The sequence below is a fragment of the Lithobates pipiens genome, unplaced genomic scaffold (assembly GCF_037356315.1).
Source record: "Lithobates pipiens isolate NorthernLeopardFrog02 unplaced genomic scaffold, aLitPip1_a1.2 Scaffold_22, whole genome shotgun sequence".
Taxonomy (NCBI): Eukaryota; Metazoa; Chordata; class Amphibia; order Anura; family Ranidae; genus Lithobates; species Lithobates pipiens.
The window spans coordinates 139,609,618-139,626,961 of NW_027507784.1; the positions used below are offsets into that span (position 1 = coordinate 139,609,618).

Consider the following 17,344-nt stretch of genomic DNA (forward strand, 5'->3'; position numbering starts at 1 on the left):
ATGGAGAACAATTCAGCATGTGCAGAGCAGGTTGAGACAGTGTATTATTGGGTTTTAAACAGTATTGGCCCCTCTTTATGGTTTTACATATCTAATCCTTCAAAAGGGGCCAGCCTGAAGCAATCTATCAGGACATAATTTTTCTGACTATAGTTTCACTTTAAAGTGGTATTAAACCAGTGGATGGGAGGAAAAAAAAAAAACCTGCGAGATAATGTGCTAGTATGCATCACATAATAGCACATTATGAGACTTATGAGACTTACCTTAGCATGAAGCTCTCCAGTGCCGCACCGACATCTCCCTCCCCCTCCCCGGTCTTTCTTCCGGGTTCACGTCCAGCTACACAAGTGGCCGGTGGCACGATGAGGTCACGCCCGTGCATGCGCACAGGAGCTGCCGTTTACGGTGCAGGCTCACATGCACCAGAAATGGCACTGGCTGAAAGCACACTGAATATCTCCTAAACTGCGCAGGTTTAGGAGTTATTCCCAGTACCCACAGGTAAGACTTACTTTAGGTTTGCCTGTAGGTACAAGTGGTAGAACAGAGTTTACTACCCCTTTAAGATCTGTGTTTTACATTCTCACACCTAAATTGTATCTTAAAAGCTTCAACAAAGTTTAGCAGAAGTTCTGCAAATCCTTTGTACAAGCTTGCTGTACACAATATTCTTATACAAGCCCATATAAACAAGGGCCAAAATTCCAGACAGGCAAAAATTCAAATACATATTAAAACTGTATATTCTGTTTGCCTGAAGTTCAAAGAGCAGCAATCTAAATTAGTGAACCGATAATGCAATTATAAAACATTACGACTGTGTTTAATCAAGTTCACTTCTATTCGATTGCTTCTAGATTTAGAATGCTTCCCAAAGCCTTTAGGGGGGCTGTAACCTGCATTCACTTGATTTTGTGCCATGTTGCTCACTATTTGGGCCTGTCCTGAATTTTTGCAAGCTTAGATTCTGAGCCATTCAAAAATGGGGATCTTGCTACTGCATAATTTATTTAGCCCTACCGGAGGCAAGTAGGTACTGTGTGTATTTATTGTGCACACATTTGTCCTTCGCTAAAGCTACACAATATGCTAGAGGACTTTGAAATGACTCCTTGTGTATTTACATAACGTATTAATGCATCAGCCCGTATAAAGAATTTATCATTTCACCCAGTGTCAGGTTCTCTTCTAACAAAAGCTCCCACTCACCGATACTCCCCTTTGCTGTGCTTCCTGTTGGGACCCTCTTATATACCCCATGATCCTGGGTATAAAGCCCCACGCAACCCCCCACCCAGGATGCAGCACTCAGTCCTGAATAGCCAATCAATAGGACTCCATACTGTAATATGGGGAGGGGGTTATTAACACTGAAAACTTCAACATGGAGATTCCACAGGGTTTTTGGAGTTTCAGAGGAGCAGCTGAGCAGTGGGGAAGGCAAGAATGAGTTGATGCGAGGAATTTTTTTTTTTTTTTTACTTTCTGGGCAAACACTCTATTTCAAATAAGGCATAATAAAATGATGTTAAACATACTTTCCCAGTGAATAAGTCTCATAAGAAGTGATCAAGACAGTACAACTCAGAGCTTGGACCCACTTTAACTTTTTTTTTTCTCTCCACAGAATAAATCTAGCCATTTTCAGTAGCAAATAAGTTTGATACACAAGGAAAAATAAAAAACATTAAAAAAAATTTCAACCGCATCTGTCTTACAGTCTTTAGCTAAAGAAAAGCTGCACTTTGAAGGTGGTCAATACTGTGCCACACTAGTCTATGTCCCAGGGTCCGCTCTTGGTATGCGAATGGTTCCACGGCGCTCTTAAAAAGGGCCAGAGAACGAGGATTTCATCGATCCAGTGAGCGTTTCTGAATGGCTTCACAGCAGGCATTTCTAAGCAGATTAATCACAGTGCGTGGGTCATCACTTTTCATAACTGCACTTCCAGATACAATCATATTAGCTCCAGCCTGTTAAAATATGACATTATTTGCAAGTTAACACATGGAACACAGACTAAAAATTTCCCCAAATGCCCAAACAATACAGGTAAGGCAGGCCTTAAAAGACACAAGATGAAAGGCCAAACTCATCAGGGTAGCAAAATAACACAGAATGAGAACACTACAGAGGGCCCCTAAATGTTAAATGCCATTTAATTACAATATATGTAAAGTTATGCGCACACTAAATGGTATATAACGAAGGAGAAGAAGTTGGGCAATTTGGTTAATCACAGAAAAGTAAAAAAAAGAGACTGCATTAAAGGTGAAAAACCATGAGACTTTAAAACCCCTTTAAACACTATTGCATATCTATGACGGAACCCTACGCCCTTTTGACTATATGCAAGCAATACAACTTACCCCACAGGCCTTCGTTCTTATAAATAATATTTACAGTTTTGACACACCTTAGAAGTGCAATTTGGTTCCCAAAGCCCTAGGTTATCAAGCTACCCCTTCATTGGCATATTACAGTCCAGGGGTTGTAAACGCTCACTGTTTTTCACCTTAATGCATTAAGGTGAAAAAACTGTGCTGCAGTGACAGTGATGAGCACAGCAGCTCCAGCCCCCATCTTGGGTCCTCATTGGATAGACAGCAGCAGGAGCCATTGGCTCCTGCTGTGGTCAATAAAATCCAGTAACACGGGAGCCAGGGGGCAGGTCAATGGACACAGCAGCAGGACTCGGGAGCGCCCATGGAATTCGGCTATCCATGGAGGTACTCGAGAAGAGGAGGCACCAGGAGCTCCGTGGGGGGACCCCAGAAGAGGATTGGGGTTGCTCTGCACAAAACCTTTGCAAAGAGCAGGTAAGTATAACATGTTGTCATTTAAAAAAAATATAAATAAAAATGAAGCTTTACAATCACTTTAATAGCCACGCTTTACTCTCACTTACTACAGCTTAAAAGAGAAGTAAAGGTTTATTCCCCCCCCCACCATTAATACTTACCTAGGTGGATGAGGGATCGGTCCGATGCTGCATCTGTCCCCTGGCGCCACTACACTGAAAACCGAGCAATCGAACATCACTGATCACTTGGTTTTCAGAGCTCTGTGAGCAGAAAGCTACAGACTGTCAATCACAGCTCTCTGCTCATCTCCTTTCACGCTCATTGGAGCGCTGAGCTGTGGAGGGGGTGGACCCGGACGTCTCAGGCTCTCAGGAGCTCGATGAGGCTAAGACGGGTGTCAGTCCAGGCACTTGGTGGAACCAGACTGTCGCCATGACGCGGTACCTGGACTGAAATCTGACGTCACCAGAGAGGGGACTTCAGCCTGCTCTCTGCTGAAAAGGGTCACAGGAGTGCAAAACGACCTGCACTCCTTTGATCCGTAGGAGAAGCCCAGCCAAACAAGCTTTGGCTGGACTTCTTTAAACTGTGTACCACTTCCTTGAGGATGAAAACCAAATGGCAGTCTATTTTTCCAGCTGACAGACTAACAAGAAGGGAAAAAATAAAAATAAAAAAACACCCCAAATGAATAGCTTACGGGTCATATACACTATACTGTCAAAAGTATTGGGACACACATTATACATACACACACAAACTTTAGTGGCATCCCAGTCTTAGTCCGTAGGGCTCAATATTGAGTTGGCCCACCCTTTGCAGCTATACCATCTTCAACTCTTTTGGGAAGGCTGTCCACAAGGTTTAGGAGCGTGTCTAAAGCCCCATACACACTATCAGATTGTCTGCTGAGTTTTTCCTTCAGATTTACCAAAACCATATAATATGAGGTCAAACCTTAGGAGTTTCAATGTGTATGCAATCAGGCAGGCCCTTCTACTACATGGTTTTGGTAAATCTGAAGGAAAAACTCAGCAGACAATCTGATAGTGTGTACGGGGCTTTAGGGAATGTTTGCCCATTCTTCCAGAAGTGCATTTGCGAGGTCAGGTACTGATGTTGGATGAGAAGGCCTGGCTCGCAGTCTCCACTCCACAATTTATCCCAAAGGTGTTCGATTGGGTTGAGGTCAGGACTCGCAGGCCTGTGAAATTCCTCCACCACAAATTCGCTCATCCATGTTTTTATGAACCTTGCTTTGCCAACTTAATATTGAACCCTACAGACTAAGACACCAATATATTTCATGTGCATATAAAGGCAGTCATCCCAATATAGTGTATTTTGGCTTTTTAGTTGAGGATATTTTTATATCAATTTTAGAATTCCAGTTTAGTTTAGCTGATCCTTTCCTTTGGAGAGATGATCACATGACTAAGCACTTGGTCATATGACTGGCCACAGTGGGATCCAAGATAGGCAAGTGTTTTAGAGGTTTCCTTTGCCAATTGTACTTTAAGTATGACCCCTTTCACACCGAGGCATTTTTCAGGCACTTTTGGTCTAAAAATAGACCCTGTTAAAGTCTCTTAATGCTCCCCAGTGGGAAAGCCCGAGTGCTTTCACACTAGGGCGCTGCGCAGCCAGGCCTTTAAAAAAAAAAAAAAAAGTCATGCAAGCAGCATCTTTGAGGTGCTTTAGGCCCCTTTCACACGGGATGGATCAGTAATGATCCGCTTGCTCAGCGGGGATCGCTCCGTTGTCCCCGCTGAGCCGGCGGATAACAGGGCGGTCCCTGCACACTGTGCAGGGACCGCCCTGTCAGCTCTCCGCTCTCCTCTATGGACGATCGAACGAACACAGACCATCTGTCCTCTCTGCAGACGGATAGAAGAGTAGGATTTTCCTCCGTCTGCAGAATCGGACAATAGTGGAGGCGGACGATATTGGGTGTCTGCGGATGTTCATCCACAGACACCCGCTATCCCAAAGGAATGCATGTATGTCCGTATTTCATCCGCAAACAGATGGATGAAATACGGAAATAATGTCCGCACGTGTGAAAGGGGCCTTAGAAGGAGTGTATACACTGCTACTGAAGCGCCCTTGCTCATTAAAAGCAATGGGCAGCACCGCCAAAGTGCCTGCAAAGCGTGGGTGCTTTTAACCCTTTATTCGGCTGCTAGCGGGGGTTAAAATCTCCCCGCTATCGGCCGAAAAGCGTCTCTTAAATGTTCTAGACATTGCAAAAGACCATAGACCCGAGCATGCACTGTCCTTCATCTTGACATAGTTATATGACTTCACTAAAGCTCAAAATTGAGTCAAGGATGTGCTTCAAATATGAGCCTTTAAATGCTTGAAATAGCCTGACCAAATTACCTAATTTGCAAAGGCTAGTTTGTCAATAAGCTCCAACTATTACCTCAGCACATCTGTGTATATTGTCTGGTCCAACACCACCATCTACCTCTATATCCAGTGAAGGGAACTGTGACCTTAACCACTGTACCTGCAATGAAAAAGTACAAGCAGAAAAGAGAAGTTTCAAGACACAGTAGGATCAAAACACAGAACAGTAAAACAATGCCTGCTAGAATAGTATGATTTTATCAAAATTTGCATATGTGGCCTATCAAGTATGGTCAGAAGGAAACCCGTCAGGTATCTAAAATCAAGCAAATAAATGTTATATCTCACATCATCATAACCTAGATGTGTTGGCTTCTTTCCCTTGGTGATCCTTGTCAGCCTAAGCTGCTATCCTGATTTGGACTATAAACACCTCCCACTTTCCTGATGTCTGTAACCGAGGATAACTCAGAGGACTAAAATCCCCAACAAATGTTGTCAAATCACTGTATAGGAATTTAAAAGTACGCTGGATTTCAAGAAGGATCAACCAGTATTTTCCTGCAGCACAAAAAGGTTTGCAGCGCTCCAATCTAAAAATTGTGTATATAAATAAAAAAATCCATAAGTGCTTCAAGAGCCTTAATCATGAAAAACTTTACCACGTGTCTACCAGGAGAAGTGGCAACATACCGGAACCAAAGGCTGTCTCAACCAAGAGAACAGCACAAAGCGCTTAAATGTAGTTCCTCCGTGATCAGATTCTCAGCATACAGTGTTTGAAATCTTCAATTTCACAAAATTACAGTGTGTAGAACAAAACAAAAGCTTATATCGTGTGGTAATTTGTGTTCTAACAAAAATTGTGCAAATAATAACACCCGTGCAGGTAGTGGATATAAATATTAGCATGTGATCCAAAGTTTCTTCCCCACATGCAGTACACACTCACCAAAAGTAATGTGCTGTCACTCAGCTAAGCAGGCTTAATTTGGCAAGTACACTGATGGCTCGGTTAAACAGTACCAAGACAACAAAAATGATGGATCATAGTGTAGTAGTCTTTATTAAACCAAATGTAGTGGATGATTGTACTGCTGCTTCATTCGGTTTAATAAAGACTACTACACTATGATCCATCATTTTTGTTGGCTTGTTTGGTTAGACAGTACCACCAAGACATCACAGTGTACCCAATAAAAAACATTGAGGGTAGTACACACTGGAGGATATTGCTGTCTGGCTTGGATCCACCTGTTTACCCATCTGGCCAAGTGTGTTAGCTGCACTCTTAAAGCGGGTGTAAACCCTTACAATCCACTTTTTGCTACAGGCAAGCCTATAATAAGGCTCACCTGTAGCCACCCCGGATATCTCCTAAACCTGCATGGTTTAGGAGATATCCCCTGTATCTACATGTGCCAACATCATTGGCACATGCGCACTGAAGCAATGGCACAAATGTGCCATTGCTTCAGTGAGTGTGCCATCAGCATGTGATCATCGCGGCTCCGGCCAATCACAGCGCCAGAGCCCACGATGCAAGTAAGCAACTCCGGGAGCGATGTGCGAGGGCTTCGATCTCAGGTGAGTATTACATCACATTAGCTCATTATGCCTTTGTCTTGCAGGTCTTTTTTTTTCTATGTGGGTTTACAACCACTTTAATCTGGGGACCCCCTTGTTGTGGTTTCGGTGTGTAGACACTTTTCCTGTTAGACACATGTGGGAAAAAAAAAAATCATGAATAAGACTCTTGAAGCACTTATGGGATTATACAATATACAAACACATATCATCTCTATCTTAAATTGTTTTTTTGGAGCATTGCAAAATTATCTCTCTCTCTCTCATAGCGCCGCAAACCTTTTTGTGCTGAAGTTTTGTGGGCAGCTTCACATTTATAGATTGATTTTTAGGCATTTTCCTGTACTTGCAAAAAATTTACTTCACCTTCAAAAAAAAAAAAAAAAACTACTGCAGTCATCACATCTACTAGAAAGCTGCTATATAAAAATATTTATCCTTATTTTCATTTATTCCTGCCCTAACTCAAACAGTCCCAGAACTTCTTGGAAAGCAGTGGAACAGATAATACAAATTCAGTAAGTCTTAATATAGAAGCCCTATTTTTGTCTGAATGAGGCCTTGCATGTGTGTTGTGTGTTTTGTTTCCTTGTTACTGTGATTTTTTTGCTTTACTAGTAATACTCTCTCAAAGAACAATTTGAAGGCTTGTTGTTCAGTGTTGAGTAGAATGGTTTTACTGCCCCCTACAGCCTTAAATGAAATTCAAACTTGTGCTGAAAAAATGGATTCTGAAAGTCTGAATCTGATTCATAGCCGTGGGTCAAAAGAGAAAGTGTTTAGTAATGGTACTCTGTGAGGTTCACTGATGTACTAAATGATAGCGAAGTCACAATCTCTTCTACAAGGCAATCTGTGATAGCTGCAGAGGTAGCCGGAAAACTACACACACTATAATATATATATATATATAAATTAGGGCTGCAACTAACGATTATTTTCATAATCGATTAGTTGCCCAATTATTGTTTAGATTAATTGGTTAATAACCTTAAAAAATAAATAAAAAATAAAAAAGTGTGTCAAATTGACGTTCATTTTCAACCACAGTGACGGGAAAATTTGGAAATTGAAAATTCCTTTGACCAAGAAGTTTTCTGACAGTGTATGTGGTTTTTGTTTAGAAATTAAGTGAAAATTTCAAACAAAATTCTTTCATTCATTCAGCAAATGTACAAACATTTTTCATCTTAATATTCTCACCTAGAAATTGATCCCCCGAGGCCAGCATAAGGCTCAGTACACACCTATGCAGTTTTTGCTTTTGATCTGTTTCTGCAGTGCTTTTTGCTGTGCGTTTTGATTTTTGCACACATGATTTTACTGCAATTTGCATTTTTTGCATTTTTTTTGGCCAGATTAAAAAACAAATTGCTGCAAAAATGCATTACATTCTTTTCTGCAGCTTCATTGAAGTATATTGAACCAAAAAAAAAAAGCACAGTTTTGCGTTAAAAGTTCCTGACCCTTTCCAAATATGCAGTGGCTGAAAAAAGCACAGATATGAACATGTCCCATAGGAAACCATGTAAATGAACTGTAGTGCGTTTCTACAAAAAGCACCAAACATAGATATGAATAATTTTTTTACTGTAGAACAGTGAAAGTAATATTTACAGTAGTGATTATATTTTTGTACTATAAAGGGCTCATTTTAGGTTTTTTTTAAACCCCGTTGTGTTACTGCCCGATTAATCGATTATGAAAATAGTAGTCGATTAATTTCATAATCGATTAGTTGTTTTAATTTAAGGAATACTGAATAAACATCAAATCTCAATGTGGAAACATATCATGCTGGATAGACGGATATGGACCGGCCCCATCCAGCTCTCCTAAAGCATCTGCCCATCTCCTGGAATGTCCTCCATCCTCTTGAAATTGTGCTGGGAGACACAGCAAACATTCTGGCAAAGGCACATATTGATGTACCATCCTGAAGGAGTTGGACTGCCTGTGCAACCTCTATAGGGTCCAGGTATCGCCTCATGCTACCAGTAGTGACACTGACCCGAGCCAAGTGCAAAACTAGTGAAAAACAGTCAGAAAAGGAGGAGTGTGGGGGGGAATGTCAGTTACCTCCACCTGTAAAACCATTACCGTTTTGGAGGTTGTCTCATTGTTGCCCATCTAGTGTACCTGTTAAATTCATCAACAAAGCAGCTGAAACTGATTAACCCCCTCTGCTACTTAACTGACCAGGTCAATATCCCAGGAGTTGACAATGCTATACTCCGATATAATAATAAAAAAAAAAATAAAAAAAAAAAAAAAAAACACAATAACCACAGCAAACACACACACTAGATTGTCAAAAGTCTGGGAAGCCTGCCTTTACACGCACATGAACTTTAATGGCATCCTAGTCTTAGTCCGTAGGGTTGAGTATTGAGTTGGCCCACCCTTTGCAGCTATAAATGGTTCAACTCCTTCTCGGAAGGCTGTTCACAAGCTTTAGGCATGGAATGGTATGGGAATGTTTGACCATTCTTCCAGAAGCACATTTGTGAGGTCAGGCACTGATGCGGACGAGAAGGCCTGGCTTGCAGTCTCTGCTCTAATTCCTCCCAAAGGTGTTCTATCGCAGTGGTTCTCAACCCTGTTCTAAAGTACCCATAACAGGCCGTGTTTGCAGGTTTTCCTTTATCTTGCACAGGTGCTTTAAATCAGAGTCAATGGCTTGGTATGGTATTTTGGACAACTATTTTATTCAAGAGAAATTCCCAAAACATGGCCTGTGGAGGGTACTTGAGGACAGGTTTGCGAACCTCTGCTCTATCGGGTTCAGAATATAGACATGGATGAGTGAGTTTTGGGTGGAGGAACTCGATTGGCCTGCAGAATGTCCTGACCTCAACCCCAATAGAACACCTTTAGGATGAATTAGAGGAGAGACTGCGAGCCAGGCCTTCTCATACACATCAGTACCTGACCTCACAAAATGCGCTTCTGGAAGCATGGCCAAACATTTTCACAGACACATGCCTATAGCTTGTGGTCAGCCTTCCCAGGAGTGGAAGCGGTTAAACCTGCAAAGGGTGGGTCACCTCAATATTGAGCCCTACGGACTAAGCTGGGATGCCATTAAAGTTTGTGTGAGTATAAAGGCAGGCGTTCCAATACTTTTGGTAATATAGTATATATATTTAAAGCAGGTCTTCTCTACGACATTCCCAAACACTCCGTAACCTGCATCAGTGCACCAAGAACAGCATCTTTTCATAATATCCCTCCTTTTGCTCCATCTTATGTTAATTAGCAAGTATAGTAGCAGTTAATTTTACCTTTGGCATCATGTCCTCCATGAACTTCTGTCCTCCAAATCCAGGCTCCACTGTCATAACCAAGGCCATATCAATCTGACTTGCCCATGGTGCAAGAATTTCCACCGTAGTATTTGGTTTAATTGCCAATCCCACCTGTGGAAGACAAGCATAGGAGTTCAGATAAGACGGTATTAGTATATGAAAACCACAGTAAAGTGCAATTATAGAGTTGTACCCGTCTCTTATGTGAAAATTAAGTCAGCAGCTACAAGAACTGTAGCTGCTGACTTTTAATAAACAGCCACTATCCTGTCATATGATCCAGCTGTGTGCTCACTCCAGCTGTTCTCTCCCAGTGTCCCCTCACTGGCATCTTTACTATAGGGAGGGGGGGCGCTATGTTAGGAAAACTTTGGCTTTTGATTGCCTAGGCGGTTGGAGCTAAAGTAGGAACGTTTGTACCTTTCAAAATCGGGTTCCCACTGCTTCCCGCAATCTCCATTTCACAAACAGGAGTGGGGGAAGAGGCCTTAAAGCAGAACTTCCCCTGCTGGGTGAAGCTCTGATTTAAAGCTTTATTCTATGCATAATTTTTTTCAAAACTTCACTCAATTTCTTAAACGTAAAATGTACATGCCCTTCCAACTCCCTTTCACCCCCAAGAGCTTACAGCCCCTGGTTTTGGCAAGCTCTCTAACATGCTTAGCAGGAACACAAGATCTCCATCTTCTTCCCTGTCAGAACGGTGTTCTGCCTGGTTTACATAGGCAGATTGCCATTCTGACTCTCCAGGGAACGATCGTGGGTGGCTGGTGGATGTGGGATCCACTGATTGGCATCCCCTGTGTCCAATCAGCATGGAATCGCACATCCCAGTGGCTATTGCATAAAATGACATACAGGTAGGTCGTTTCCTGCAATAGAACTGACCTATTGCGGTAGGCAAGTGGTTAAAAAGGAAACAAATTTTTGTTCATATTCTTTATCTGCCATTGTTCTAGCAGGATAAACAGAAATCGAAAAAAGAATTTCCTAACGTATTAGTGAACATTTCCCCACACCTGAGCTCCCCTGCTTATAATTACATTCAGTTGGTCTGCTGAAGAAGCCACTCACAGCTGTCACTGGAAGCATGCTCCTAGAGAAGACATTGGGCTGAATGAGCAGTCCATGTCCTGAGAGCTCCCTCTAGCACCTGATCACAAGGCTGGATAAGCAGAATTAGCAAATACATAAGGTATTCTTTAGGCAGGGTTCACACTGGAGAACGCAGTGGCACACAGCAGGACTCCAATATGTCGCCATTCACCGTTCTAGGTATGATTTCAGCCCGAATTTTTCGGCCAAATACAGACCAAAAGATGCACAAGACTCCGTAGAGTGCCGGTCAATCTCCTGTTATGCGAATTGGATGCAGAGAAACACGCAATGAATTCACAATAGTACGAACCCAGCCTCAATGTAGTTTAACCATGTGTTTAGCAGTATACCTGGAGCTCAGCTTTAAAGCTAGGCAAACTGCTAAACCTACAGTTAAATAACATGTATGGAAGTGTAAAGACTTGTATTTTATCAAGCCAGTCTTGACAGCAGAGACAAGATAGTAACCTTACCTTTCTCTGTTGCAGTTAGGAAATAAGGCCTAGTCACTTCCCTGCATGGCTTTGAGTAGGCACCCACACATACAGACAGTGTATGGAGGACAGAAGGATGTAGCTATTGCGTCAACCTCACAAAAGTCAGGCAGCGGTATCAACATTTAAACTCAAAGATCGTATTTTCAAGTAACATTTTCAGTTTTGGGCCTGCAACGTAAACCATCATAAAAACAGACCCACGTGCACTAGCCATGCCACTCACCTTCATGCCACTTTCTCGTATGTCTTTAATGAGAATTCCAGGGTTTTCTGTAGCCTCCAGGTGAAAGGTATACTGGTTGGCACCAGCTGCTGACATGGGTTTCACCCACTGCTCTGGTTTAGCCACCATCATATGCATGTCTACCAATGAAAAATAGAAAACATGGGGAGTGTATTAATTCAGATACTGTCAGGTTTAAGAAAAATGGTCACACGACTGTTGGAAAACATGGTTAGGCTTTTCTCAGTGGAGCTGAATTTTTTTTTATATTTTTCCCTTAGCACACTAGCAAAAAAACTGAGGTATGCTGAGAACGAGGGGTTATCCTACAGTTTTTTGCCAGTGTCCAATCCTCCTGTATGGGGAAGTATAGCCAACAGTATCTGAAGCCACAGATTTCCTCTCACATGTTGTAGCTATGGGATAGGGAGTGACAGGAAGTCTCCCCAATGGGGGGGGGACAAAACAAAAAAAAAAAAAAAAGTTTGCTACCAACTAGGAAGTGACAAATGCAAGCAGGCGAGTGTTTTCACTCCTTGTTGTGTCCTCCACAGTGATAGGGTCACCGGTATAACGGCACTAAATCTGTCTGGCTGCTATAAGGAACTGGAATTTGCATAACCTCACTGGTCTATGCTCTGCCTTATTAAATACAATAATAGATCTACAACTATAAAATGACTATTGAAATATTTAACAAATGTTTGAACTGTGGATCTTACCAAAAAATGGGTCATTTCCCAGTTGCTTTCGTAGACATTCGACCACCGGATGTCCAAATGTGATGTTAGGAACAAAATGTCTGCAACAAGAGGTAGAGCTCTGTAAATTCACAGGACCACAAACAGGATTGTAAAATATGCTATTGCACAGAGTAAGCATACCATTTTGATTATTTTATTTTAAAAAATACCCTTTACAACCGCTTTAAGGCTGAAGCTCCAGGCAAGAAAAATGTATCGCCATGCAAAAATAAATGACATCTTAATGAGAAGTATCCCATTACTGGCAGCTGCTGCATTTTGTAAAACTATTTCATTCAGTCCGGACCCCCTGTAACCTTCAAACTTTCTGCAGAGAATCTTACGGTTACATGCACACAAATGCGCTGCTCTTCAGCAGACATGCCGGGGTGCCATGTAATGGTACCCTACACACTGGCAAATGTGGTACGTTTTCAGGGCTGGGGACTTTCCTGCACAGATGTGAACTAAGGGCTCGTTCACACGTGAGGTTGGTGGATGGTAATACCATGCAGTTGAGCTGTGTTCCACCCCCTCCCATCCGCAAATATATAGATAAAAAGTGAGCTAAAATATAGTTTTATTATATCAGTTTTGGAAGTATGAAAATACTTGTTGATCCTGCCAGAAAGCCTGTGAGTTCATTACTTCCTCTAGTGCCTCTGCTGAACTGAAATCCCAAGGAGTCTGATGAGCTCTGCCCAGGTATCCTTTGTGAACTACAAATCACCTACCCTATAGCAAATCCTTCTTAGGTGCAATACAGGGAGTCGACTAATACTACTATCTAATTAGTAATAAAAACGCTAAATACTTATATAAGAGAATGCAAAATGCATTTTTAAGCATTAAAGTTTGTCGCCATTTCACAAGTGCGTGCAACTTTAAAGAATAACAGGTAAGGTATCTATTTACTCGGCATAAAATCATCAAGCACATTATATTAAAATAAAATAAAAAAGGGGTAAATATTGTTTTGCTTTTATTTTTTTTAATTCATGAAGAATTTTTTTTTTTATATAAAAAATAAAGACACACATTTCAAAAATTGCACGTTTCATAAAAAAATTGCAACAATTGCCACTTTATTCCCTAGGGCAGTGATGGCGAACCTTGGCACCCCAGATGTTTTGGAACTACATTTCCCATGATGCTCATGCACTCTGCAGTGTAGTTGAGCATCATGGGAAATGTAGTTCCAAAACATCTGGAGTGCCAAGGTTTGCCATCACTGCCCTAGGGTCTCTGTTAAAAAAAATAAAAAATGAATACATATACACATATATATTAGAGCTGCACGATTCTGGCCAAAATGAGAATCACAATTTTTTTTTTTTTTTGCTTAGAATAAAAAGATCACGATTCTCTCATGATTCTTGCGACATAAAATCTTTCACATTATACAAAAAAAAACACCATTTTATTCTCTTGGGTCTCTACTAAAAAATATATATATAAAGTTTGGGGGTTCCAAATAATTCTCTAGCAAAAAAAAAAAAAGAAAAAAAAAAGGATTTTAACTTGAAACCAACAAATGTCAGAAAAAGGTTTAGTGTGTAAGTGGTTAAAGCGGGAGTCCGCCGTTTTTTTTTTTTTAAAGCCAGCAGCTACAAATACTGCAGCTGCTGACTTTTAAAATAGTGACACTTACCCGCCCAGCGCGCCCACGATGTCGTCACCCGAAGCCGATCTCTCGATCGTCTCTCGGGTGCTGCCACCGCCATCTTGGGTATGGGAATCAGGAAGTGGAGCCTTTCGGCTTCATTTCCCGGTTCCCTACTGCGCATGCGCGAGTCGCGCTGCGCAATAAGGATGGTGCCCGCTGTCTCTGGGATCCGTGTGTTTCCCAGCAGGCAGCGGGGGACTTTCGGAAAGGGGCGTAGATTCTGCGGAAAGGGGCGTACCTTCTGCAAAATCTACGCCGGAAGTGGGTGCAGATACCTGTACTGTACAGGTACCTGCACCCCCCCTCCCCCCTGAAAGGTGCCAATTGTGGCGCCGGAGGGGGGGGGGGATTCCAATGAGCGAAAGGTCCACTTTAGGGTGGACCTCCGCTTTAAACTCTCACTTACACAAAGGCTATTCCATTGACAAATTTTTACAATGTTTATACTCAAGTTCAACTGATAAAGAATGTTTGTTACTTTGTTTTGATTCTTGGCAGACTTTTTTTCTCTTCCTTTCTTTTGAGGGCTGTGGCTTTAGAAGAGCAGAGAGAATTCTTTGCACAGACAGAATTGTGAAACACTTTAGTCAAGGTCACGATAACGATTAATTGTGCAGCTAAATTAAAATATTATATTATTTATTATAATAAAATATTAAAATATTATTTATTTTAGTTCCCTTTTATTTTTTTATATATATTTGGGGGGTTATAAGTAATTTTCTAGCAAAAAAATAAAGGATTTTTACATATAAGGGGGAAATTTTAGCATTGGCCCAGTTGGCAAGTGGTTAACTATGAACCCCCCTCTGGCCAGGTCTCCTATCCCACCGGGAAACCCGAGCAACCAGCCGGCCGGAGAGCTGAACAAAGCCAGAAGCAATGTTGTGAGTAAACTTCTGGTTTACTAGGCTGCCAAAGGAGCCGATTTAAAAAAAAAAAAAAAAAAAAATGGCAGCATTCAATAATGCCGATCTTGGAGTTTTGAATACTTTGAAGTGCAAAGGATGGGTTTGGGGTCTTTTAGACCGCCGATCCCTCCATAAAGAGTACCTGTCACTGCCCATTACTGTCACAAAGGCTGTTTACATTCCTTGTGACATCAATAAAAGCGATCAGAATTTTTTCATTTTTTTTAAAGGGACGGTGTAAAGAAAACCAAAGAAAACATAAAATATTGCAATGACTTCCATTTTATTCTCCAGAGTCTTTGCCCAAAAAAAAGGGGGAAGGATGTTTGGGGTATCTAAGTAATTTTCTAACAAAAAATACTGATTAAAGCTTGTAAGCAACAAGTGTCAGCAATAGGCTTGGTCCTTAATGTAAAGCTTGTGTGAATGAGGCCTCAGAACTCCCCTGAATGCTCTTCAGCTAATGGGGGTTATTAGTTGCACCCTAAAAAGTGGAAATAGTGCCCGGATGTAGTGACCCTTGTCCAGCCCTGGGAACATTGCACTGCACCGGTGTGAATGAGCCCCTCCTCCACCCACCACACAGGCGTGCAATGTCAGGAGACCCATAGCCCTCTGTACTCCCCTCCCGGGTGACTACGAGGAAGCCGCACCATGCCGACCACCCAAACTGGCCGCACACCGCCCGCTCTCACCCGTCCATCACATCCAGGTGCAGGTAATCCGCCCCGCTCTGCAGCATGCGATCACATTCCGCCGCCAGCCGGGACAGATCGCTGTTTAGGATGGACGGACCAATCTTACAGCCAGACGACATGATGAAAGTGTGGCCACAGGTCAACAGCGCCGCAAGGACCTGACCACGTGTTCCCGTCCAGAGCACGGCATCATGGGAAGTGTAGTCCCGTGCGCCCTGAGGAGGCTTGGTCCAGCAGATAGTCCCCTGTTCCGTCAGATTAGGCGACCCGTCAGAATGTGTAACGGCAGTGACGTTTCATCGCTGCCATCTTGCTACACCCCGCACTCGTCCACAGTAAGGATACAGTGAGAAGGGGCAAGAGGACATCTTGTTACACTCACCGGAGTTTTGCATTTTACACTTATTTATAACAGTAAACTGAGACTATATAGTGAAATTCAGTATTTAGAACATACCTCCCAATATTTTGAGATGGAAATGAGGGATACCTACTAGCAAATGTGTGTTGGCATAGGACACGCCCCTGCCACACGCCCTTAACCACTTTCAGACCGGACCATTTTGCTGGTCAAAGACCAGACCACTTTTTGCGATTCGGCACTGCGTCGCTTTAACTGACAATTGCGCGGTCGTGCGACGTGGCTCCCAAACAAAATTGACGTCCTTTTTTTCCCACAAATAGAGCTTTCTTTTGGTGGTATTTGATCACCCCTTCGGTTTTTTTTTGTGCGCTACAAACAAAAATAGAGCGACAATTTTGAAAAAAACGCATAATTTTTTACTTTTTGTTATAATAAATATCCCCAAAAATATATAAAAAAACATTTTTTTCCCTCAGTTACGTATTCTTCTACATATTTTTGGTAAAAAAAATCGCAATAAGTGATTATTGATTGGTTTGCGCAAAAGTTATAGCGTTTACAAAATAGGGATAGTTTTATAGCATTTTTATTAATAATTTTTTATTATTATTTTTTTTACTAGTAATGGCGGCGATCAGCGATTTTTATTGTGACTGCGACATTGTGGGGGACCCATCGGACATTTTTGACACATTTTTGGGACCATTGTCATTTATACAGTAATCACTGCTATATAAATGCAGTGATTCCTGTGTAAATGACACTGGCAGTGAAGGGGTTAACCAGTGGGTGGCAGTGTAGGGGTTAAGTGTTCCTAGGGGTGTGTTACTAACTGTGGGGGGGGGGGTTGGGCTTTCATTTAGTGAACACTGATTTCTGCTCCAATCAAATGGAGCAGAGATCAGCGTCACTAGTTGCTAGGCAGAATGGAGAAATGCTATTTACAACGGCATTTCTTCATTCGGCCACTCCGTGAGACGATCGCGGGTATGCCCGCGGCGATCTAGTCCGCGGGTCCCGCGACCGGACTCACGGGGGTCCCGACCAGCGCGGGAGCGCGCCGCCGGTGGCGCGCTCCCGATGGCAGGGC

General features: G+C 42.2%; 1 protein-coding gene across 1 annotated transcript; it reads right to left on the reverse strand.

Annotated features, from left to right (window-relative positions):
- Positions 1-1,587: 1,587 nt before the first annotated feature.
- On the reverse strand, positions 1,588-16,085 carry RPE (ribulose-5-phosphate-3-epimerase). The gene is made up of 6 exons (XM_077448361.1): positions 15,888-16,085; positions 12,595-12,674; positions 11,873-12,012; positions 10,031-10,165; positions 5,233-5,319; positions 1,588-1,976 (listed from the first exon to the last, which is right to left on the reverse strand). Exons 1-6 carry the CDS (start codon positions 16,007-16,009, stop codon positions 1,854-1,856), a joined length of 687 nt encoding a protein of 228 aa, XP_077304487.1. The 5' UTR covers positions 16,010-16,085; the 3' UTR covers positions 1,588-1,853.
- Between the last annotated feature and the right edge of the window lie 1,259 nt (positions 16,086-17,344).